Source organism: Balaenoptera borealis, assembly GCF_965194805.1.
Source record: "Balaenoptera borealis genome assembly, chromosome: 7".
In the NCBI taxonomy this organism is placed as follows: domain Eukaryota; kingdom Metazoa; phylum Chordata; class Mammalia; order Artiodactyla; family Balaenopteridae; genus Balaenoptera; species Balaenoptera borealis.
This window is the reverse complement of record NC_138864.1, coordinates 4,362,479-4,388,285: the sequence shown is the minus strand read 5'-3', so window position 1 is coordinate 4,388,285 and position 25,807 is coordinate 4,362,479. Positions and strand designations below refer to the sequence as shown.

The 25,807-nt window shown below is 43.2% G+C and overlaps 1 protein-coding gene across 1 annotated transcript in view; it reads left to right on the top strand.

The window, feature by feature from the left end:
• SUN3 (Sad1 and UNC84 domain containing 3) overlaps window positions 1–25,807 on the top strand; it is a gene marked incomplete at its 5' end in the record, with an annotated part of 49,871 nt that overhangs the window by 2,737 nt on the left and 21,327 nt on the right. Inside the window, 6 exons of the mRNA XM_082400415.1 lie at window positions 416–522; window positions 9,322–9,383; window positions 15,533–15,636; window positions 19,731–19,771; window positions 20,793–20,964; window positions 22,272–22,356. Of these exons, the coding sequence (XP_082256541.1) occupies window positions 416–522; window positions 9,322–9,383; window positions 15,533–15,636; window positions 19,731–19,771; window positions 20,793–20,964; window positions 22,272–22,356 (571 nt within the window). The remainder of the gene's footprint in view (window positions 1–415; window positions 523–9,321; window positions 9,384–15,532; window positions 15,637–19,730; window positions 19,772–20,792; window positions 20,965–22,271; window positions 22,357–25,807) is intronic.

Below are 25,807 nucleotides of genomic sequence, written 5' to 3'. Positions count from 1 at the left end.
GGTTGAGTTTATTTGGGAATAGCAGAGGAATTGCAATCTGGGACAAACAAGCTATTGTTGACTGGAAAAAAAAAAAAAAGCACAACCTAAAAGTCGAAATTTATGTTTTATTCAGTGGACTTGCTGAGGACTTAAGCCGAGAAGACAGCCTCTCAGATCGCTCTGAGGGACTGCTCCAAAAAAGGTAAGGCGGGAGCCAGAATATGTAGGAGATTTTGCAGCAAAGACCAGGTAGTCAGAACATCGAAAGATTACTGTTAATTAAAGAAAACCAGATATCTCAGGTTAATGAATTTAGCGCTTTTGTATGTATGGGAGGATACAAGAGTCTGGGCTCCCTGAAATCATTCCTTTGATGTGCACCTCAGCTATCTAGGGCCAGTGTCCAGATTTTCTCCATTCTGGATCCCCTCAGGGTGCACAGTCCATGAGACTGCAGTGGCTGATGGCTTTTGATGGCCACATGTCCTGTTTACTAACATGGCAGGAGACATTCTTTGTCCACACTGTGGTGAACCATAGGCAAGTCCAAAGAGACAAAGGGAAGGTCAGTTTTTATTAGGTTTTGGGAGGAAATTGGGGAGGGTTGTTTTGAATAAAAGTTCATTAGAAAAGAACAAGAGTTCCAGGTTGTGGCAGTTTCTTGTTGGCTGCAAGTTGTGGTTAGTGCATTGTTACTGGGGTGGGGAGGGATCTTCCTTCCCTTAAAATCAGAAGAAATTCCCATGTTGAAGAATGCCCTCCTTGTGCCAGAAGAAAAGTAACATTCTTATTATCATGGATAAGAAGTTGAGACCAAGACAATTCTACACTAACAGACCTTGTTACAGCAATCCTTACCTCCCTCTTTCTTCCCGGCATCTTCATGAGAGCTACCCCTTCAGGAGCTTTCTGATTCTATTTAAAATGAGATATGGGAACATATGTATATGTACAACTGATTCACTTTGTTATAAAGCAGAAACTAACACACCATTGTAAAGCAATTATACTCCAATAAAGATGTTAAAAAAAAATGAAGTTTTCCTTATTTGTTGTCATAGAAGAAAGGAAACCCAGTTGCAGGTAGGAGGCTGAAAGGTCTGTGTCACAATACTGCTTTTAAAAATATGTTGGGGTCTTCTGAAAAATATCAGATTTGGGGTTGTGGTCTCAAGTACCTCCTTATTCCAGATTTATAACAACAATAGACAAAATACAAATAGAAAAAAATTAACAAGTCTGGAAGTCATGGGGTGCCAATAAACACGGAAGATCAGAGATGGGAGTGAAACTAGGAAACTCCCCACTCAAAATAAGTCTGCCATCCAAAACCCTAAGTCACTGAGGAAACAGGCCATGGAAAGATGGTGACTCATCAGGAAATGAATGATCTCCAGACAGATTTTATTTTTAATCCAGTTGTTTGAAAAGGGTTTTCAAATGAGTACACACTTAAAGAAATAAGAATACACTTAAAGACATAAATGAAAGAATGATAATGATTTTAAAAATAAATTTCCAAGCAAAAGAAACAAAGCAAAAACAGGTCAACAAAACAACAAAAACAAAAAAAAAGCAGAACCCAGGAGAACTTGGGTCTTAATCATGTGGGAAAAAGAAAGCTCAAACTCTCTCATCAGAATGCAAAAGGAAACTATCCTGAGGTACAGTTTTTTAAAAGCTCTTCAACTGGTAAAGATAAAAAGGTTGATAAAACACCATGTTGGTGAACAGGAGGAAATCTCATAAATTCCTAATGGAAACTTAACTGGTAGAGTCTCCGCAGAGGACAAAGGCAACATTTATCAAAATTACAAACACACAGAGACTTTGACCCAGCAGTTCTTCCTCTGGCTGTGCATTCTTGCAGATGTACTCGTACATTCAGAATAACTTCAGCATGTGGTTATTTACTGAACACTGTTTTCAATATAAAGATGCTCATCAGGGTAAACTGTTCGGTGCACATTCGTACAATGAAATCCTAGGCAGACATGAAAGAATGAGGAAGATCATCTCAAAGTGAGTCAGAAAAACTTCCAAGATATATTTTTTCCTAATATGAATTAATTTATTATACTTGGCAGGTTTTACAATACATTTTTAAAAGATTAAAGATTCTTTGGAACTTTCATAAACCATTTACTGAGAGAGAAAAGTTACTACCCTAAAATCAAAGCTATTATTTACGTTTCTTCTTTTTTCATCACCACCACCACTATCATGGTCACCAAGATATATTTTTATGTGAAAAAAGCAAGATGCAGAGCATGGTTCCTAGCAAGCTACCATTTACTTTCAACAAAGTGAAGAGATGAATAGACAGATAGATGGAGAGAGATAGATACACCCATATATTTGTACATAAGTATATGTATTTTACATATATATTTGTACATGCATATCATATCTTTGAAAGAAAATAAAAGAAAATGGTCCCATGGATGCAAGGAGGGTGGAGAACTGATAACTACAAGGCAGAAGTGGGTTAAATAAGGCAACACTTTGCTATGTATCATTTTGTATCTTTTGAATTTGGGACCATTAGGTAAAAAATCAGGAATCTTGGGATTTCTTGGGATAGGTCTATATTTCACAGAGTTAAAAAGAAAATTAGTGGGACTTCCCTGGCGGTCCAGTGATTAAGATTTCGCCTTCCAATGCAGAGGGTGCAGGTTCGATCCCTGGTCCAGGAGCTAAGATCCCACATGCCTCATGGCCAAAAACCCAAAGAACATTTTAAAAAGTAGCAATATTGTAGCAAATTCAATAAAGATGAAAATAGTCCACATCAAAAAAATCTTAAAAAAAAAAAAGAAAATCAGTGAATTATATACTAGCACTTACAAATTTACCTTGAAATCAGCATAGCAAAGAGAGAAAAACCAAAAAACAGAAAAAAATCAAAAACAGATACGAAGGGACAGTTGAGCGCTATGGAGAATAAAACAAGAGGAAGTCACAAATGTCAGCAGGTGGGCCATCATAAGAAAAGAGCCACAATGGCAAAGAAGCAGCATTTAAAGAGCTGATGGCTGAAAAATATTCCGGAATTGAAGAAATACATGAGTATTCAAACTGAAAGCATGAAGTATCTTATGTTTTTTCCTCCAAAAAGAAGGAAAAATTAAAAACCATTATCACACTGAGGTACACTGGGTGAAACTGAAGAACATCAAAGATGAACAGAAAATCTTAAAAACGACCAAAGGGAAAAGAAAAACCAAGTTGCCATACAGACACTCTCACAAAAAAGGAATAAAGAGGAATGAAGTTTAGGCAGAATTTTCATCCACAACAATCGAGTCCAAGACCATGGAATAGTATCTCCAAAGGGCTGAGAGGAAAATAACTGTCACCCTGGAATTTTATGCCCCAAATAACCATGCTCATCATTCCCAGCAATTCCTCTCCTGCGTGTCCACCCAGGGAAGCCCTTGTGGTGTGCAAGAGACATGTACAAAGACAGATATTGAACATTCATTGTGCTTCTGAAAAACCAAAAGCAACAGAACTTTACATCCATATAAGAATGGGTGAGTGAATTGTGATGTGTGGACAAAAAAAGTTGCAAGCCATTCCAGTAAACAAGGAATATTGCCCCACCATCAGGCCACTGAGGAGGGGATTCGGGATGGAGAAAAGCAGGACACTGGCCCCAGATAGCTGAGGTGCAGATCAATGGAATGATTTCAATGAGCCCAGACTCTTGCATCTTCTCATACATAGAAAAGCACTAAATTCATTCACTTGAGATGTCTGTTTTTTGTGATTAGCAGTAATCTTTTGACGTTCTACTACATGTTTGGGTTTTTTGTTTGTTTTTGTTTTAAAGTGTTTTTTAGTTAAGGTACTTTTTTTGTTGGTTTTTTGTTTTTTAAAAATAAATTTATTTATTTAATTTTGGCTGCGTTGGGTCTTCGATGCTGCTGCAGGCTTTCTCTAGTTGCCGCGAGCCGGGGCTTCTCGTCGTTGTGGTGCACGGGCTTCTCATTGCGGTGGCTTCTCTTGTTGTGGAGCATGGCACGTAGGCTCAGTAGTTGTGGCATGTGGGCTCAGTAGTTGTGGCTCGTGGGCTCAGTAGTTGTGGCTCGTGGGCTTTAGAGCACAGGCTCAGTAGTTGTGGTGCACGGGCTTAGTTGCTCCGTGGCATGTGGGATCTTCCCAGACCAGGGCTCGAACCCGTGTCCCCTGCATTGGCAGGCGGATTCCTAACCACTTTGCCACCAGGGAAGTCTCTAGTATTTTATTTTTTTTTAAAAAGTACTGAAGGGCTTCCCTGGTGGGGCAGTGGTTAAGAATCCGCCTGCCAATGCAGGGGACATGGGTTCAAGCCCTGGTCCGGGAAGATCCCACATGCCGCAGAGCAACTAAGCCCGTGCACCACAACTACTGAGCCTGTGCTCTAGAGCCCGTGAGCCACAACTACTGAGCCTGTGTGCCACAACTACTGAAGCCCGAGCTCCTAGAGCCCGTGCTCCGCAATGAGAGGCCACCATAATGAGAAGCCTGCGCAGCACAACGAAGAGTAGCCCCCACTCGACACAAATAGAGAAAGCCCTCAAGCAGCAACGAAGACCCAACACAGCAAAAATAAATTTTAAAAAGTACTAAAGCAAACACAGTGAAACATTGATTTGTTGTAGCAGAATAGTGGGTAGGGGGACTTCCCTGGCAGTCCAGTGGTTAAGACTCTGCAGTTCCACTGCAGGGGGCATGGGTTCGATCCCTCGTTGGGGAACGAAGATCCTACATGCCGTGCGGCATGGCCAAAAGAAAAAAAAAATTTTTTAATTAAAAAAAATTGAGAACAGTGGGTACGGGTACCCTGGCATTTCCTGGTATGTTTGGGAGCTGCTGCCATAAAGCACTGTGATGTACACTCAGGACGTGTGCTGGCTGGTGGAGGGGGCCGTGTGCACCCCCTGCGCGGGGCTGGGCCATTGTGATGTGTCACAGAAGGTGATGCAACAGAAGAGCCCGAGGCATCTCAAGGTTTGTTCACTCGGTTTCCTCCTCGAAGGACAACCACCTGAGAGGTAAGAAGACAAAACCCGAACCAACCCAAAGCGCATTATGGATCGCATCATGTTTTCCATCAGGTAGCAAAGAGACAGCGGACGGTATTCCATCTACCAGCAACTTGTTCCTCGTGGGGAAAATGAGTGGAAGACCCAGGTCGAGGCGGGGCTCCAGGCTCTTCAGGGGTCCTTCTGAGGAGGCCGGCAGCGGCTCGAACAGGAGTGCTGTGCTCTCTGAGCAGGAAAACCCTGACGCCAGCGGGTACGTACCTGCAGGGGGATTCCATAAGATCTGATGGGATACGTGTCATGTGTCCTATGTGCTCTGTTCACCTGGAAAATAACCCTCCTTTATAGAGAAAGCCTCTGAAGATTTCTCTGAATCCCAGTACTTTCTGTGGCCTGCTGTCTTCTTTCTAACGGCAGGGGTTTTAGGTTAATTACAGCAAGTGGGGGACAAGGGTTATAAAAGAGAAGACATTCTTTTTCAATGTCACTTTGGCAGCAGTGTGAAATTATGTGATTGTAACCTGCAGCCTCTCGGGTCATTCGTCAGTGGCCTCTTGGCCGGTCTCTGTCCTGTGCAGGGTCCAGCGCTGAGCTTTACGACTCTGGACACAGAGGGCATTTGTTACATCCTTGGGTGAGAATTGACTACACAGACTGTTAGTGGGTACATATTTTGAGCTAATAACTGTCTCCTCTAGTTAGAGCACATGAGGAGACAGCAGGAAAGCCCCGGCCACTTGGGTGGCCCAAAGACCCAAGACCCTTTACCTGCCTCCTTGGAGCTGCCTGCTGGGAAAACAAAACAAAGAGTAATGAAGTAACCGTCCCCATGGTAACAGCTAAGGTTTAATCAAAAAGCTTAGTTAACCTTTGGTTAATGAGGTATGTGGTAATTTTCATTAAGCCAGTCCCTCGGGAGGGGTCCATGACCCCTAAAGAGAGTAACTCTCTTTAGACAGTGGATCCCCCAGGTGACCAGTGAGATTTCAAGGGGTATGGTGGTTTCAAGAATGCACGTCCCTTCAGAGAAGAGGGTTGGGAAGACCTACCTCTCTGTTGCTTTTAGCACATTCTCACCACCCTGGATGGACAATAGGCATGATTGCTTTTTGTAGACAGATAAGCCACTTAAAGATTCTATATGGGGGGAATTAGGTGGCTCATTCTGTAGAGGAACAAAATTTGCCCTCCCCCCCATAAAATATGTCTCTTTGGCATGAGGGTTAATTTAGGCTGATTATTTTGAAGAAACAGAAGACTCAGGAGGTCTTTCTTTTTACCTCCCCCTTAGCTGCGTAAAGAACTGAGATAAAGGGACTGTCCCTGGAACAGAGCTATCAGCAGGGAGGGATGTCTGCAGAGAACTGGGGCAAGGGGTGGGGACCGGCAGGGCCCAGACATCAGGGTCCACTCTGTGTCCCACCGTCTCCGCTTTTATGTACCAGACACTTGCTGTTCCATCCCCATGTGAACTGCCTTCCTCCCCTCTAAAGTCCCAAACCTGACCTCCTCTTCTGCCTTTAGCTGAAGATGGTATTTGAGGTGAGCGTCTCAGCCATCTGGGTGAGCGACTCCAGTTTCCTGGCCTCCCTCACACGTACCTGTTATAAAACTTGTGTTTGCTTAATCTGTCTCAGGTCCATTTAATTCTTAGACCAGCCAGAGGAACCTAGGAGGGGAGAGGAAAATGTTTTCCTCCCTGACAGTCCTGAGTCTATACTCCCCGCGGCGTTGGAGCTGCTTCCCGGGCTGTCAGGTTACAAGCCCAATGGACAGTACAGTTCAGAAGCAGATCCCTGAGGGAGCAAATCTGTCCATTTGGTCAACTAGCTCAAATGAATTCAGGAAATCTGTTTCCTGTCTCCTTGCATAATGTTAAACAGCAATGTTACTTTCTGTGGCCTGGGGTTTTAGGTTAATTACAGCGAGTGGGGGACAAGGGTTATGAAAAAGAAAGACATTCTTTTTTAGAGAATGCACTTCGGCAGCAGTGTGAAATTATGACTGTAAACTGCAGCCTCTCGGGTCATTCATTTGTCAGTGGCCTCTTGCCCGGTCTCTTCGTGTGCAGGGTCCAGCACTATGAATGAAGCAGCTTCCAGACTTGAGGTCCCTTGCTCAGCCATTCTTCATTCGCCTGGAGCAGGGAATTCTGCCTTTCTGTTGATGGCAACTAGCTCATAACAGGTCAAAACCCCAAACCCAAACTGCTCAAGTGACTTGCTGAAACTCAGGCCCAGCAGTGTCATAGGGGCAGGGCGGGCACCAGGCCGTTATCGCCAGACTGTGAGCACGGGTCCGAGGGACCTGGTCCCCATTTGTGTGGCCTGAGGAGGCTGAGGGCCGGCTGGGTCCTGGGCACCTGGCTCCCTCAGTGATGGTGGCTGGGCAGGTCTGGGCACCTGGCCCTGAGGGCACTGCCAGCTGGGATTCCTCAGCGGGGCCTGGGCACTGGCAGGAAGACCCAGACTGTGTGTTGGATGAGCGCTGCCCGGCAGGGTGACCGGCCCGCACAGGGACCCCCTCCCCTCAGCCACTGCCTGGACCTCGGAGGGCGAAAGTCGAGACTTGGGACCTGAACAAGTAAGATGTGGGGTGACGCTGTCGCTTTGCTTAGGGATTTGTTATGGGTTAAATGCCGCAAGGACGCATGGAGAAGGAATGTAATGCCTGTCTTTCTCTTCCTTGTCTACGACCTTTATGAGCATTACACCTTTAGATAAAAACTTGCAGGACAGAGGATAACATTTGTTTTGATGGAGGTTTACAGGAACATCGTGCGTGACCTGACCTTCACGGACAGCTGCGAGAACAAAGGCTCTGGCACCAAGAAGCCTGCAGCAACCAACCATGCCCGTCCCTCACCTTTCCTATGAAAGGGCTTTGCTGAAAGGCTTCAGGGAGTTCGGGGGTTTTAAGGCGTGAGCCACCCGTCTCCTTGATCGGCCCTGAAATAAAACTTTCTCTGCTCCACACTCCAACGTTTCTGTTTTGTCTGCCCTCACTGTGCATCGGGCACACAGACTTGTGTTCAGTAACAACGCCCCCTTTCCTAAGTTGTGACCCAGTGCTTCTCCTGCTATGTCAAGGTGCCATCTGTCATTAATGAGTGATTCATCTTTACCTAGTTTTTCATATGTTTTAAATGGAAATTTCAGTCTGCCACCTTAGAGTACTTTGTCCCAAAGCTCCTAGCCTTCTGTCTTAACGGGATTAGCCTGTTTTAGCCAATTTCTTTTTTTTTTTCTTTTTAAACAATCTTTAAAGTTGGATCTGAAAAGGTTATAACTGGGATCACATTGTAAAACTCTTTGGAAAAATCTACTGAGGCTGAATATGCACAGAGCCTACCACCCAGCAGTTCCTCTCCTGGGAGTTCACCTAAATGAAATACACACGGCGTGTCCATCAGAAGCCACGGACAAGAGGGCTCACAGCAGCATTGTTTGTAAGACTGCAACGGTGTTGTGCATCACGACCCCTAATGCCCACCAACGTTAGGATGGTGCCCGTGTGTGTACTCACACAGTGGGATACTCTGCGGTGGTAAGGATGAAGGGGCTCCAGCCACGCAGCGTGAGGCCACGGACGGCTCGCAAACATTCAGAGGAGCAGCTGCACATACGTTCCGTTTACGATGCTTCCCAACCAGGCGGCCTACTCAGTGGGCACAGAGCCTGGGAGAGAGGTGCCCTTCAGGGGCGGGAAATGCAGGGTCTGATGGGGGCCGAGAGGGGCTGCTGACCAGCTGCCATGCTCTTTCCCGGTTCTGGGTGAAGTTACGTGGATACGTTCATTTGGTGAAGGTCCACTGAGCTGTGTGATGGTTTGTGCTCTTTTCTGTATGTATGTTGTACTTCAATAAAAAGTGGGAAAAAAGGTTAGGATTGCTTTCAAGAATTTTATCAGGTAGTTGCTCATTGTCGTGGTTCTTTAGCTTAATACCGAATTTCCACAAAATCCGACTCTGACTTTTCTTTTTTCTCTTTGGCTCACGCTACATTGAAGACCTCTAGGATAACCTCCTTTGTTTTCTTCTTTATAAGCATTTATAGGCATAAAAACATGCAACAGCATGACAGTAATGTGTGTGAAAGAGAGGGGTATATATGTGTGTGTGAATCTGTATATGCACCAGCCTGAATACTGCTTTCCCTCAGTTTCGCAGATAGTGGATTAGGAATTAAATTAACTCACATGCTCATCCTAGTCATGTTTGTTGACTTGGTTACAGAGGTTAAAGTTCAAATTAAAGGTTAAGGGTGGCGTGTGGTTAAATTCTTTTCGCTGTTATTTTTCTTCTTTCTAGGTTGACTCGATCATGGAAGACTGTCGCGAGTATGGTGTTTATACTGACTTTTCTTCTTCTAGGTGAGTCTTCCTAAATAATGATCCTTGAAGCCATTTCACAGGATGTGTGTGGTGAGAGACATCACAGTGGAATGACTCACATTTGTAATAAATGCCACAGGAGCCTGGAAGTGACTGCACACTCTTGAACCATTCCTTTTTTTTTTTTTAATCTTTTATTTCTGATTGTAAAAGTAATATGGGCATCTTTGTGAAAACTTAGCAAGTACTTTATTTCTCTTAGAATCACAGTTTAAAATGAAAGAAGTTGCTTTGAAATTAAGAATCCTTTATATTTTTATTGCAAACACATACAATTGACCTTTTCTAAATCTGGGTGACTCATCTTACGGGATTTTGACAACCAAAACCTCTGGCTTATCATGGGATTCTTGAAGAAATGATGGAACATGCCGTTTGCAGTTTTCTGACTGTAAATATCACCCATCACAAACCCTAGCACACCGGAAAACTGCTCTGTGGTATGCAGACAACCTGAAGTGTAGACTGCCCATGAAAGAGTTCCACCCAGTTTCACCACGAAATGCTGTTTTACATGGCAGTGGGGGCTATTTAGTTGGGACTGCATGCAGATACCTGGACCGAGGGCTCTCTAAAGCCTGCACCAGCCTTCCTTCAGCTGCATCTTAGTGCCCTGAGCACCCACCCCATCTCAGCAGACCCCTAGACTAGACCTTGAATATTCCAGTTCCTACCTGGTTCTGCTGCTTCCAGCTGTCTCGTCTTCATCTCTGCTTATTTCGGACTGTGAACCTCAGGAGGCCGCACCCACGCCCCAGCCCCCTTGCTGCTGCCCGGCCCTGACTCGTGAACCCTCTGTGATGAGATTTCCCACAGCTCTACCCTAGCCCCGTGTACAGTGATCCACGCCTGCCCTTCTTAGGCCCCACCTCCCTGCCTGTGTCAGGAGCGCGCCATGTGAACGGTAGAACTCTTTGTGCTCAGGATTTTCCTTGTTTTGGAAATGAATACCCTATATTCCTTTGACATCTTTTAAGATACAACTTCACAGTGCATGCAAACTTCTTCTTTGTCTTTCCCCACTGTAAGCTTGCCCACTTGCCCACAAAGGGGCCAGATCCATTTTAGACACCACTGATGTGTTAATGATTTCAATGGAAGTAAACTGGACTCAGATCCTTCTTTTTTTTTTTAATTTATTTTCGGCTGCATTGGGTCTTCGTTGCTGTGTGTGGGCTTTCTCTAGTTGCGGCGAGCGGGGGCTACTCTTCGTTGCGATGCACAGGCTTCTCATTGCGGTGGCTTTTCTTGTTGTGGAGCACGGACTCTAGAGCGCAGGCTCAGTAGTTGTGGCACACGGGCTCAGTCGTTGTGGCTCACGGGCTTAGTTGCTCCGCAGCATGTGGGATCTTCCTGGACCAGGGCTGGAACCTGTGTCCCCTGCACTGGCAGGCAGATTCTTAACCACTGCACCACCAGGGAAGCCCCTCAGATCCTTTTTTTATCTACTGGGGTGAAATCCACATAATATAAAATTAACCACTTAGAAGTGAACAATTTAGTGACATTGAGTGCATTCACAATGTTGTACAACTACCACTTCTAACTCCGAAACATTTTCATCAACCCCAAAAGAAACCCCACACCCATTAATCAGTCACTCCCCATTCCCCCTCCCCTATGACCTGGCAACCACCAATCTGCTTTCTGTTTCTAAGGATTGACATGTTCTGAATGTGTCACATAAACGGAATCATACAACGTATGACCATTTTTGTCTGGCTTCTTTCACTAAACATCATGTTTTTGAGGCTCATCCATGTTGTAGATGAATAAGTGCTTCATTCCTTTTTGTGGATGAATAATATTCCATTGTATCAATAGACCACAATTTGTTTATCCATTCAACTATGGATGGGCGTCCACTGCTTCCACCTTTCGGCTGTTGTGAATAGTGCTGCTATGAACATGTGTGACCATGTACTTGTCTGAATACGGTGAGTCCCCTACATACGAACCTTCACGTTGTGAACTTTCAAAGATTCGAACATACGGTCACATGTCCAATCGCATAACTTAGTTCACATGTCTGGTGTACATTGTCATGTGTGTGCATCCTCTGCAAGTGGTTGTGCTTTTGTGTACTTCATTGTACAGTACTGTATAGAGTACAGTAGTACAGTATCTTTATTTCTTGCCTGTTCACTCGATGCCAGCCCCTGTATGCCAGCTGTTGTACTGTACTACTGTACTTTTCAAGGTACTGTACTGTAGAATTTAAAATGTTTTCTTTATTTTTTGTGTTTCTTTGTTTTTTATGTATTATTTGTGTGAAAAGTATTATAAGTATTTGGGCTTATGAACAAATTGGACTTAATGAACTAGCTCTCAGAACGGAACTCATTCACATGTAGTGGACTTACTGTACCTGTTTTCAATTCTTTGTGTTATATTCCTACTAGCAAATTGCTAGGGAGGAATTGCCAAACTCTTTTCCAGAGAAGCTGCACCATTTCACTTTCCCACCAGCAATGTATGATGGTGCCAGTTTCCACACATCCTCACCGACACTTGTTGTTCTCCATTTTTTAGGATTGTAGCCATCCTGGTGGATGTGAAGTGCCGTCTGATTGTGGTTTTGATTTGCATTTCCCTAACGATTGATATTGACTAATACTGAGCCACTTTTTATGTGCTTGTTTGACATTTATATATCTTCTTTGGAGAAGGTCTCTTCTAGTCCTTTACCCATTTGATTGGGCTTTTGTCTTTTTGTGGTTAGACTTGTAAGAGTCCTTTATATTAATATATTCTGGATATTAGACCCTTCTCAGATATATAATTTGCAGATATTTTCTTTCATTCAGTAGGTTGCCCTTTCAGTTTTTGAGTAATGTCCTTTGATGCACAAAATGTTTTAATTTTAATGGTGTCATATCTAAGAATCCATTACTAAATTTTAGGTCATGACAATTTACTTCTATGTCTTTTCTGAGAGTTGTATGATTTTCACTCTTACATTTAGCTCACTGATCCCTTTTGAGTTAATTTTTGTATATAGCGTGAGGTAGGGATCCAACTTCATTTTTCAGTAAATGGACATCCAGTTGTCTCAGCATCATTTGTTGAAAAGACTATTTTCCCCATTGAATGGTCTTGTCACCCTTGTCAAAAAATTCAATCAGCCATAGATGTATGGGCTTATTTCTGGATTTGCAATTCTATCCCATTGGTCTATATGTCTATCTTTACGCCTGGACCACATTGTTGGAATTTGACAGGGATTGCTTGGAATCTATAGACAGTTTCAGGTAGTATTGTCATCTTAACAATAGTAAGCATCCTATCTATTTAGATCTTTAAAAAATACCTTTCAGCATTGTTTTATAGTTTTCAGTTTGGGTTGTAAAATGCGTCTCCTGTAGGCAACATATAGTTGGATCATGTTTTTTTAATCCATTCTGGCAGTCTTTATTTTGATTGGAGAGTTTAATCCATTTACATGTAAAGTAATTACTGATAAGAAAAGAATTCTGCCATTTTCCTATTGTTTTCTCTGTCTTATATCTTGTTTGGTCCTCATTTTATTCATTATTGCCTTTTGTATTTAATTGATTTTTGGGTTTTTTTTTCTCGGCTGTGCCGCACAGCATGTGGGATCTTAGTTCCCTGATCAGGGATTGAACCTGCGCCCCATGCAATGGAAGCACAGAGTCTTAACCACTGGACCACCAGGGAGGTCCCTGCAGCGTACTGTTTTGATTCTCTTCTCATTTTGTGCATATTTTTTAGAAGTTTTCTTGGTGACTACCATGGAGATTACAACTAACACTCTGAATTCATAAAATATAGCTTGAATTGGTAACAACATAACTTCAACAGCATATAAGTCCTTGGCTCCTATACAGCTCCACCCCTTCCTCCTTTACACTGTTGTTGTCAAAGATTACACTTTCATATATTGTGTATCCATTAACATAGATGTATAATTATTTTTATACATTTGTCTTTTTAATCATGCAGGAAATAAAAAGAAGAGTTACGAAGCAAAAATACAATAATACTGGCTTTTATATTTACTTATTAAAACTTATAGTTATCTTTACTGGAGATATTGATTTTCTCCAGATGACATTGACTCTCTAGTGCCGTTTCACTTCAGCCTGAAGGAGTCCCTTTAGCATTTACTGTAGGACAGGTATTCTGGCAATAACTTCTTCAGTTTTTGTTTTTTGGGAATGTCTTAATTTCCTCTTCATTTTGAAGGATAGCTTGGGTGGATATAGAGTTCTTGGTTGGCATGTTTTGGTTTTTTTTCCTTTCAGCATGTTAAATATGTCATCCCACCACCTTCTGGCTTCCATAGTTTCTGATAATATTCAGAGATCTGATAATATTCTTATTAAGGATTCCTTGTATATGACAAGTAGTATTCCTCTTGCTGTTTTCAAGATTTTCTGTCTTTGGACTTGAGGACACAGTGGGGAAGGAGAAGCTGGGATGAAGTGAGAGAGTAGCAATGACATATATACACTACCAAGGGTGCGAGGGAGGCTCAAGAGGGAGGGGATATGGGGATATATGTATACATATAGCTGATTTACTTTGTTGTACAGTAAAAACTAACACAACATTATAAAGCAATTATACTCCAATGAAGATGTAAAAAAAAAAAAGATTCTCTTTCTTTGGCTTTTGACTGACTGATTATAGTGTGTCTTAGTATAAGTCTCCTTAAGTTTATCCTAGTTAGAGTTTGTTGAGCTTCTTGGATGTGTAGATTTATGCTTTTCATCAAATTGGGAAGTTTTCAGCTATTATTTCTTCAAATATTCTTTCTGCCCTTTGCTCTGTCTTCTTCTGGGACTCCCATAAGTGTACATTGATAAGTTTGATGCTGTTCTGCAGGTCTCTCAAGCCCTGTGTACTTTCTTTAATCTTTCTCCTCCTCATCATCATACTTGATAATTTCAATTGTTCTATCTCTGAGTTCATTGATTCTCTCTTTTGCCTACTCACATCTGCTGTTGAGCCCTTTTAGTGAATTTTTTCATTTCAGTTACTGTACTTTTCAGCTCCAGAATTTGTATTTGGTTCCTTTTATAATTTTTCTATTGATATTCTCATTTTATTCATACTTCATTTCTTTGGTTTTCTTTAGCTCTTTGTCCATGGTTTCCTTTAGTTTATGAGCATATTTAAGACAGATGGTTTATAAAGTTTTTGTCTAGTTAGTCCAATGTTTGGGCTTCCTCAAAGACGTCATGGCCAGTTTATGTCTTGAAATCTTTCAACAGACATTGCAGCCTCCCAGAAAACTGTTCTAGCCCAAAGGAGCAGGTAGAAACAAAGGTCAGCCTCTGCACCAGCTAATCAGGGGAACATTAGGCAGGTCAAAGCTCAGAGTCACAGTAGTTGAAGAACAATGTCTGTATTAGACCCCTGGCACAACATCTACACCAGAAACATTGGCTGCCATTCACACAGCCACTGCCACCATTCTGGGGAGTGGGATACGGTAGAGCAGGTGAGCAATAATGCCGCACTGCTCTCTTTCCAAAACTAATCTGCCCTTTTCTTCAGTCCTCTGGTTGCTGTAAGTTTGAGATTAGATTTCAGAATTCCAATAAAGTTGGTCCTGTTAGTCTTTGCAAGCTTATGATTGTTTCAATGGGGGAACAATTTTTTGAGCCCCTTATGCTGTCATTGAAAATTATTGTCACCCAAGAATCTGATATAGCTTCCCTGCTTAGAGAAATTTCTATTAATATATGTTGTCCACAGAAATTCAATTAACAATCAGGTTAAGAAGAAAAAAGAGGAATTTTATTCAAGCCAGACTGAGGATTATATCTCAGGAGACAGAATCTCAGTAGTTCTGAGAACTGTTCCACCTGTTAGAAGTCGAAGGCACATATACATTTTTGAGACAAAAACTCATACGTCAAAATGATATGCTGATATTTATATAAAGTTCACTCCCGTCTTTGAGGAGCTCTGGTTAATGTGTAATGCAGATGTACACTGCATATTAGGGAGGGAGGGAGGAGGCCCAAATGGACACAGAGAAAGAACTTTAATTTTTTTTTGTCCTGCCTGAAAATATAAATTTTGTTTCATGAATGTAAAATATCTTATAACTGTTTCCAGATAAACTATTTAATCAAAGTCAATCTTTTCCTTAACAGGATTTAGAAATCACATGAGGCTGAAAGAAAAAGAGTTTCCTCACAAATCCAGACAATTTTATGCTGCAATTGCAGAATATGGTTCACAGCTTTACAATTACCAGGTGATGTTTTGTTAAATCATTTTGTATGTCACTCATTTAAAATCTAATACACTAGATTTGTGATTCATTACCCTTTCCTTCTTCCCTGTTTCTCCCTTTTTCAACGAGAATGTCTATCCTATGCTGCTATGTTTGAAAGCAGATAATGTGTTTGATTTCACAGCTTCATAGCTGGAGGGGAGTTTGCTTCAGGATGAATTGTACCTGGGGTCTCATCCATATCTGACTTGGATGATATTTAGTTGAGGCTTTGGACTTTAGACTTTTAAGTTGATGCTGGAATGAACAAAGACTTTTGAGCTGTTGGGATAAAATGGATGTATTTTGCATGTAAGAAGGACATTAATTTGGGGGGCCAGGGTTAGAATGTCATAGGCTGAACATTTATGTCCCCCCCAAATTCATATATTGAAACCTAACCCCAAGTATTAGGAGGTGGGGCCTTTGAGAAGTGATTAAGTCATGAGGGTGGAGCCCCCATGGTTGGGATAAGTGCCCATTAAAAAAAGATAGCCCAGGGACTTCCCTGGTGGTCCAGTGGTTAAGACTCCACAGTTCCACTGCAGGATGTGTGGGTTCGATCCCTGGCCGGGAAACTAAGATCTTGCATGCCACATGGTGTGGCCAAAAAATAAAAATAAAAAATAAAAAAAGATACCCCAGAGGGCTCCCTGCCCTCTCTCTGCCATGTGAGGACACAGTGAGGAGACACTGTCTATGAATCAGGAAGTGGTTCTCACCAGATACCAAATCTGCTGGTGCCTTGATCTTGAAATTCTGTCTCCACAACTGTGAGAAATAAACTGTTATTTATAAGCCAACCAGTTTCTGGTATTCTGGAGCATCCTGAACAAACTAAGCCAGCACCCCAAGGGAAGCTTCAGCATGTGGAAAATGGCAACTAGCACTTCAGTTAACCACTGCCTGGAGCTGTGGACAGAATGGCCTCACAGCTGTCCTGAAGCTAGTTAGAGCAAAAGGGACTTAGCCTGAGACCAGACACTGGTGTCCTCTCTCTGGTGCACCCCAGCACTCTAGATGTTACCTTGTCTATCCTATGCTTTGGCCTCCGAAGATGAGAGAATGGAGGAAGGACAGGAGATTCGGTCAAGTCAACCACTGCTCCACGGAAAGAAGGGACAGACCAATGAACTCCATCCAGTCAATGACCTTGGACCTGAGTTGGTGCCCTCTTCCCTGGAAGTTATAAGGTTTAAAATTAGATAACTTGTGGCAGTTTTGTTATTAAAAAAAAAAAAATACTGGCCACGTGAGGCATTTGTGAACACTTGCATCCAATTCTTCCCAGCTCGAAGTATTGGAGCCACATTCTAAGGCATAAAGCTTTGGGTCTCAGTCTACATTACCTGTAAAAACAAAACAGTGCTCGCCTAGGCAGTGCACATACAAAAACTGGAACAGTACAGAGAAGATCAGCACGGCCCCTGAACAAGGATGACTAGCAGATTCATGAAGGCTTCCATATTTTTAAGAGTAAAATAGTTAACAATGACAAACAAGGCTGTGGCCCTGTCCACAGCTGTTTCTTTGCCTTTTCTACTCAGCCCTTTCAGCCCTACTCAGTCATTTCTCAGGAGGCTGTTGATTCCACACCTGTTCAGTTGACTGTAGATGCCAACTGGTCCTCCTTCAATGGGCATGTTTTGGGTCAGGCAGCAGGTGTTTCATCAGGAGCTTTGTTGGAGATGCTGTGCAGTCCTACTGAAGGCTCTGGACATCTGTCCTAACCTTCCATGGGGCTCTGTACACCTGCCCGGAAGGAAGCTCCGGAAAGGTTCTTAGGAGCCCCAGCACCATTCTTATCACAGGACCCTCTTGGAAGGGATGGATCACCAGCTGTTCCCAAAGCAGCCTCTGCTGCATCTTTGAGGTTTTCTTTTTTCCCTGTGGATGCCAACCCATCTTTCACGTGTTATCTTCCTTTTCCAGTCCTTCTTTTCTCTTCACTTTCATTTCCTCACTTTTTTTTGGTCTGATGGCTTTTTTTTTAAGCTTTTTTTATTTTTTAATTTATTACTTTATTTATTTTTGGCTGTGTTGGGTCTTTGTTGCTGTGCACGGGCTTTCTCTAATTGCGGTGAGTGGAGGCTACTCTTCATTCCAGTGTGCAGGCTTCTCATTGTGTTGGCTTCTCTTGTTGTGGAGCACGGGCTCTAGGTGCGGGGGCTTCTGTAGTTGTGGCTTGCGGACTCAGTAGCTGTGGCTCGCGGGCTCTAGAACGCAGGCTCAGTAGTTGTGGTGCACGGGCTTAGTTGCTCCGTGGCATGTGGGATCTTCCCAGACCAGGGCTCAAACCCATGTCCCCTGCATTGGCAGGCAGATTCTTAACCACTGTGCCACCAGGGAAGCCCTGGTCTGATGGCTTTTTATACTATATTTGTTCCTATAGTGGAAGCCACGTAAAGTCCTTTTGGAAATGAGGCAAATAAAAATGCTTTTAAAAATCCGGAAAATGTTAGCTTTCAAAGAACTCTCAAATTCATTTATCAACAAATTAATGAAGGCATATTTTCTGTATGTTCTTTTAAGTTTAGAACAGAAAAAAAGTAACAGAAGTGCAAAACACTGCCCCTACCGACAGGAAACCTAGTCAAACAGAAACTGAAGAACTAGAAATATGAATTTCTCCCTACCAAAAATAAGCTCCCACATCCACATCCCCATCAAAAGAAAAATGTTGAGGAGAGCCTATAAGAAATTAAATTGCCCACTAATGAGAACCTACACAGTTTAGCACAGGGAACTCTACTCAGTGCTCTGTGGTGACCTAACTGGGAAGGAAATCCAAAAAAGAGAGGATATATGTATATGTATAATTTGATTCACTTTGCTGCACAGCAGAAACTAACACAACATTGTAAAACAACAATACTCCAGTAAAAATTTTTTAAAAATTAAATTGCTCAGCAGAAAAACAAAAGTGAGGTAATTGTTTTCTGTGTGGCGTGCTGTGTTCCATTCCACTCCACTGTCACACAACAGTGTGGATGAGATGTCCCTCCCGCCTTGCACCATTTTGGCAGAGCAAACTGATGAGAAGTCAGAGTCTTTGAAACAAAAAAGCAGACTTGTCCGCGGAGAAGGATGGGACATTATTTCCCAGATAACTCATGGATGGTCACTGCAGTGGGTGGAAAGTGACCCCCAAGAAGCTATTTCATGGCCTGCCCCCCAGAACCTGTGCATGGAACCTTTATTTGGAAAAAGAGTCTCTGCAGATGTAATCAGGGCTCCTGAGATGAAGTCATCCTGGATTTCCCATTTGGGCCCTAAACCCACTGACACGTGTCACACAGATAAGATAAGAGACATGCAGAGGAGATGCACCTAGGGGAGAAGGGCGTGTGGGGACAGTGCGGCCACAGCAAGCCCAGGAGCCTCCAGAAGGTGGAAGAAGCAAGAAATGGAATCTCTCTTGAGCCTGAGAGGAAAGTGCGGCCCTGCTGACACCCTGATCTCGGACTTCTGGCCTCCAGGCCTGTAAGAGAATCCACTTCTGTCATTTTAAGCTGCTGGGTTTGCAGCCGTTGGTGGGGGAGCCTAGAACCCACGAGGTACGTGGAGCTTCGCACACAGAGGAGCTGGCGGAAGGAAGCTGGGTGGGCAGGGGCTGCAGCCTGGGAGCAGACCCTCTGTCCGCCGTCCCGTGTGGACCTCCTCCGCCACGCCCTGTGTGCATCCCAAAGAGCAGCAGCGTTGTCAGCCTGGCTGGGCACCCCCTGTTCAAACATGAGGTGGTCCTGTTGAGACACCCTGCCGGCATTAGGTAAAGGCCTGCAATTTGTCTGATGGCATGCTGATGGAATGCAGCCATCGGCTTCCTTGCAGAGAAAGGGGGTGCCCCTCACTGTGTGCAGGAACAAACCTCAGGTCTGGATGCTTCCGCATCTCCTCTAAATATAACTATTTGCAGGAAGGTGCAGGTGTCTTAGAGGCTGTGGGTCCCACTTGCCGCACGTCTCTATCGAGGGTGGCAGTGTGATTTCCTTCCCCTTTACAAATAGGAAAAATAACTCCACCTGAGTAGGCAGGATTTGGAATGATTTTGTTTTGTTTTGTTTTGTTTTCTTCAGGCCAGGCTTCGAATGCCAAAAGAGCAACTGGAACTTTTAAAGTGAGTGAGATGTTCTCGTGTGCGTGACTTTCTGGTGTGGGTCCAAACGCTGAAATGCTTTTGTAAAATTATAAAACTAATTTCTACTTCTGAGGATCATTCTTTAAGGAAATATACACTGGGAGGTGCTTTCAATATTATTTATTATTTTTTAAGAAAAGGAAACCACCAAGATGAGAAAAGCAGGTTGAAGGTTAAACATGTGGAATGGAGAATTATGAAGCCGTTAAAATAATTCTAAAATATATTTACTGATCTGGGAGGTGCAGTGGGACACAAAATTATTTTGTAACAGTGTTTTTGCATGGAATAAAAACTGTTACAAACACACCAAAATTTAACAGTTTTTATTTCTTCAAAATTTTATATTGTTTCACAAATTGGGAGAAAATACTAGATAAGTAGTGCTTCCATTTTTTTCAGCATAAAGAAATACCCATTGGCTTGACATTTTCTTATTCTTTCTAATAACTTTCAAACTGTACAAGTAGCAGAGCCCATACTTGGAAAGTAAAATCTTGCACCCTGGAGCTGGTGAAAGGCAGCTGCCCCCCACCTCCACCCCTGGCTGGATCCTCCAGCTCCCCCCTCGCCTGCCCGAGGCTGGTCCACAGAGCCTCAGGGCTTGGTTGGGAATCTCCTGCTCTGTACCCCACTCGAAGTACAAGGTGTTCCCCATCCTAAGGAGGTGAGAGGGGGATTTAAGTTCCACACTGTGAGATCACCCAGCTCAGGTCAGGGTGGCTGCACTCCCCAGGGAAGGGATGGGACATGCCTGCACAGAGCACACCCCAAGCCCTGGGATGCCCTCAGGACGGCTTCCCTGAAAGTCTTTGCTTTTCACATGTAGTGAAGGGCAGTGCTTTAGACGAAGGGGCATCCCCTGAGCGCCCCTCACTTAGGGTTTCTCTCTTCTGCAACGTAAAGCACCTCTTCATTTTGCTGGCCCTGAAGCCCAGCCCTGGGGGGCGGCAGGGAACCCACTGCTTCCTCCTTTCACAGTGAGGGTCTCTATTCACAGGAAGGAAAGCCAGACTTTGGAAAACAACTTCCGTGAAATTCTATTCTTAATTGAAGAAATAGATGTTCTGAAGGCCTTACTTAGAGATATACGGGATGGTCTGCACAGTTACAGCTGGACTGCAGACGGAGACCCCGCTGAAGGCTGGGACCATACTGAAGTTGTGGACGAGGTGATGTGGGCATTGGCAGGGAGGCGGGGCTCGTCCGACCTTCAGTTGTCACATCCACAGCTTATGTGAGTGGGGAATGGGGCGACAGCTGGGGTGTGGTCAGTGTCCTCTTGAAAATTCTTCCCCGGCAGTAGCTTACATTCACTAAAGCTTGCCCCTGGAAGCACACTTTTTCATAATTGCTGTGTCACAGGGAAGATTTTGTGTTGCAAGAAAACTGACTTCCCACCCAAATAAGTAACTGATTCTGTCTTATTTTGCACTTAAAAAACAAAAGAAGACAAACAAAAGCTCATGCAGAAATGACAGTCTCTGAAAGTCCATACACAAATACTTACATAGTAAAATATTTTTATTCAGGGACCTAAAGCTCGTGTATTTGACCTGCTCAGCACCAAGTTGGGCAATATTATGGTGAAGACCAATGAGCTTGGTTTTGCCTCTTCTCCCCCCTTATTAGCAATAACTTCTTTCCTTTCCTTAGGTTCTGCTTTTTGAAAGACACAGAAAGCTGACACTGACCACCACTGCCTCCAGGCCCCCCACTGCCACGGCCCTGGGACAAAGTGCTTCCTCAGTTAGAACTCAGACTGTTATGTTCTCTCAGGACACTTGCTTTTTTAGACTCAGAACATCCTTAAGAACCCAATATTAATTCAAATGATGAATAATTTCTAACACAAGCAATCATGTACTCTATGTAAACTGTCTTGATCCCCAAATACCTACAGGGAGTTCCCTGGCGGTCCAGTGGTTAGGAATCTGCACTTCCACTGCAGGGGGCACACGCTCGATCCTGGGTTGGGGAACTAAGATCCCACAAGATGCAAAAAAAAAAAAAAAAAAAAAAAAAAAAAAAAAAAAAATATATATATATATATATACATGTAACCAAATATTACAGAACATTCAAGTCTTTATTACTAAGCAGAGACACTAAAAGGGGCACCCAGCAGGTCACACGCATCCTCATCTGACAGCCCCACTGTGAGAGCGTGATGGAGTGGTTGTCAGGGCTTCAGAAGGGGCTTGAGTCCAGCCTTGCTCTGTGGCCTTGGCGAACGGCCGAACACATCTCAGCTTGGATAATTCAGCTGCCTGAGAAACACCGAGCCCACTGATCTGGGAAGGCGATATTAAGAATCTGTGTGTGGTGCCGGGCTCCATCTGCAGCTTGGTCAACGTTCAGTGTTGTTATCATTTTGCAGATTAGGAAACTTGGGTCCAAATCAACACAGTAAATTGTCAAAACTCAAAAGCAGTTGACAGAGATTGTTAACAGGAAACTCTTTTTAAAATTTGTACAGGAAACGTCAAACTTGGTAAATTATGTACTTAAAAAGTTGAGAGAAGATCAAGTCCAGATGGCCGATTACGCACTTAAGTCAGCAGGTGAGTAAAGAAGTGACAAGGCCTGTATAAAAAGTCGATGCTTCAAAAGCATCTATGTCCTCTGTGTTTCTTTCTCTGGTGTTTATCTACCTGGTAACTGGAGAGGGAGGAAAAACTAACAAACCTAGACAATAAAGCGGAGAATAGAAATGGTTGTAGGTGAGTGCAAATCTCAGACGGAGCACAAACTGTGCATCTTCCTTAGCGCGTGTGACGTACACTAAGAGCACCACAGAGAAAGTGCGCCTGCCACAGGGAGGCTGGGGATGCATCACAAACATTATAACATTTTATCCTCTATATACTAAAACGACTACTAATGACTAATCTAAATGCATTATTAGGGATTAAGTGATAGTGTCTCAAGACTGTATATAATGTTCTTAGTATCCTCCAAAAATATATTCTTACGTGCTTAGACTGTGAATCGTTAACCTTAATATTGCCTAGAAGCCCCTGCCTGTGGCAGTGTATGACCATGGGCTCAGTGAAGCATGGGGCGGGGGGCGGGGAAGGAGGAGGAAAGGATGCAAGAGAAAGAGGGAGGAAATACAAAGCCCACAGAGGAACGCTAGTTTTTATCAAGTGACAAAAGCCAAACTAATATTGCGGGAATAAATTTGTGTCCTGCATGGAGTAGAGAGCATTTGGACCAGAATGATTATTAGTCGTGTGTGTGTGTGTGTGTGTGTGTGTGTGTGTGTGTGTGTTGAGAGACAGAGCAAGAGGACAGAGGCCTGACTTTGAATTCCCTGAAGCCTGAGAGGCATGAGCTTAGATAGGGTGGGAAGGTAACTCACAGAATGTTTTTTTTGTTTGTTTGCTTGGGCATAAATTTATTTATTTATTTATTTTTGGCTGCATTGGGTCTTCGTTGCTGTGCACAGGTTTTCTCTAGTTGCGGAGAGCGGGGGCTACTCTTTGTTGCCTTGCGCAGGCTTCTCATTGCGGTGGCTTCTCTTGTTGCGGAGAATGGGCTCTAGGTGCACAGGCTTCAGTAGTTGTGGCATGCGGGCTCAGTAGTTGTGGCTCACGGGCTCTAGACCGCAGGCATGTGGCATGCACTCAGTAGTTATGGTGCATGAGCTGAGTTGCTCCGCAGCATGTGGGATCCTCCTGGACCAGGGCTCGAACCTGTGTCCCTTGCGTTGGCAGGCGGATTCTTAACCACTGCACCACCAGGGAAGTCCGAGTCTTGGCATTCTGATACAGCCTTTTGATGCCTTCTTCCTATTCTGTTGAATATATTTACAACTTCCATTTGGAAAAACCATAATGACAAAGGTCCGTAGATACCCTATGTAGAACAAGGAATAGCAGAAAATGTTATGGCTTCTGAATAAATGTTAGCATGATGCACAGCCAGCTTCTGGTTAGGATGAGATGGAGAAAAGCCTAGGGCAGCCTTTCTTCCCTGCTGATGACATACAACTAAAAGAGTTGGACAAAATATAAAAACCAGCTACCTGAGTATGATGAAAAGTAAACAAAAGGAGGCAGATTGTGGAGGGAAGTAAAAGACTGGAAATGTGGCCCATGCAAGGGTGAGTTTACCGTTCTTCTTTTCTCTCGAAGCTTGAGCTGAGGCTTGAGCTGCAGTGACAGAGCCACAAGGTGGTGACAGTGCGGTGGGTGACTAAAATTGTGAGAGAAACTCCACCGTTCTAGAAAGAACCAGAACAAAATAGTCCTGTCGGTCAGAGAGTGTAGGAAGAAGGCTTGAGAAGGCCGGACAGGAGAGCAGACGCCCTGACCTTGTGTGTGTGGCCTGCTGCCGGCTTGCCTCGTAGCTTCTCTTTCACGGAGACGGACCCACGGCAGCACAGCAGCAGCTCTGAGATTTTGACAAAGATTTAGCCACAGCTCGGGTCTTAGACTGTCCACTGAGGGGCACATGGGCAGAACATGCCTGTTGTAAAGGCTCTGAAAATGGAACTGAGATTGTTACCACCTCCCATAGAAAAGGAGGGGCACTTATGGTCTGAACATTTCTGGTTGATTGTCTGATGAAACAAACAAAAGCACCCAGAGTCTCACAATATAATATTCAGTATGTCTAGGATACAGTTCAAAATTAGTCGACATACCAAGACCTAGGCAAATGTGACCGATTTGCACGGGGAAAGAGAACCAGCAGATGCCAACCCACTCCATCAGGACACAGATGTTGGATTAAAACACAGAGACTCTGAAGCAGGTAGTGTAACTAGGCTTCAAGTGGTAAAGGTAAGTACAGCTGAAATGAATGAAAAGATATGATCTCTCAGCCAAGACAGAGGAACTATAGAAAAGCACCAGATGAAAATTTGAGAAATGAAAAATACATCTGAAAAAAATTCATTATATGGGCTTAATAATAGGACAATGACAAGAGAAAAGAATTAGTGAAATTGAAAATCAGTAGAAGTTATCCAATCTGAAGAAATGGGAAAAAATGGAAACAATTTTGAAAAAAATGAAAAAGCTTCAGAAACCTATGGGACATATATGAAAAGGTCTAACATTCTCATCCTTGTAGTCTCAGAAGCAGATAAGAGATAAATGCAGAAAAATAATTTATTTGAAGAAATAATAGCTGAAAACATTCCAAATTTTGTTAAAAACATAAATTTATAGAGTCAAGAAACTGAGGAAATCAGAAACAAGATAAAGTCAAGGAAAACTATATCCAGACACATGATAAATTTCACAAAACCAAAGATGAGGAAGTCTTGTAAGCAGCAAGAGGAACAAAACACACACATTAATATGGGAGAATAATGATACAAATGACTGCAGATTTCTTATCGAAAACCAAGGAGACCAGAAGAGAAGGGAACTACACTGTAAAGCACTGAAATAAAGGAAATGCCAATGCAGATCCAGTAAAAATATCCTCTAAGAATGAGGGTGAGGGACTTCCCTGGTGGCGCAGTGGTTAAGACTCCGTGCTCACGATTCAGGGTCCCAGGTTCAATCCCTGGTCAGGGAACTAGATCCCACATGCATGCTGCAACTAAGAGTTCGAATGCCACAACTAAGGAGCCAGTGTGCCGCAACTAAGGAGCCCACCTGCCACAACCAAGACCCAGTGTAACCAAATAACAAAAAAACAAAAAAAGAATGAGGGTGAAATGGAGTCATTCTTAGATGAAGGAAAACCAAGGGACTTCTTTGTCAACAGATCTGCTAAAGGAAGTTTTTCAGGGCTAAGGGAAATGACACCAAAAGGAAAGTTAGAACTTAAGGAAAGAAGAAAGAACAACAGATAAGACGAATATCTATAACTATGAGACAATTTTCTTAAGTTCTTTAACATAGGTATGACTGTTGAAAAGAAAAATTATAACATTAGCTGATGGGGTTTTAATATATGTAGATGGACAACTCTTAAGGAAAGGTCAATGGGTGAAGTTAAAGGGACCTCTTGGTAAAATATTAACTCTAAATTGACTTTGAAAGGTTAGTTATG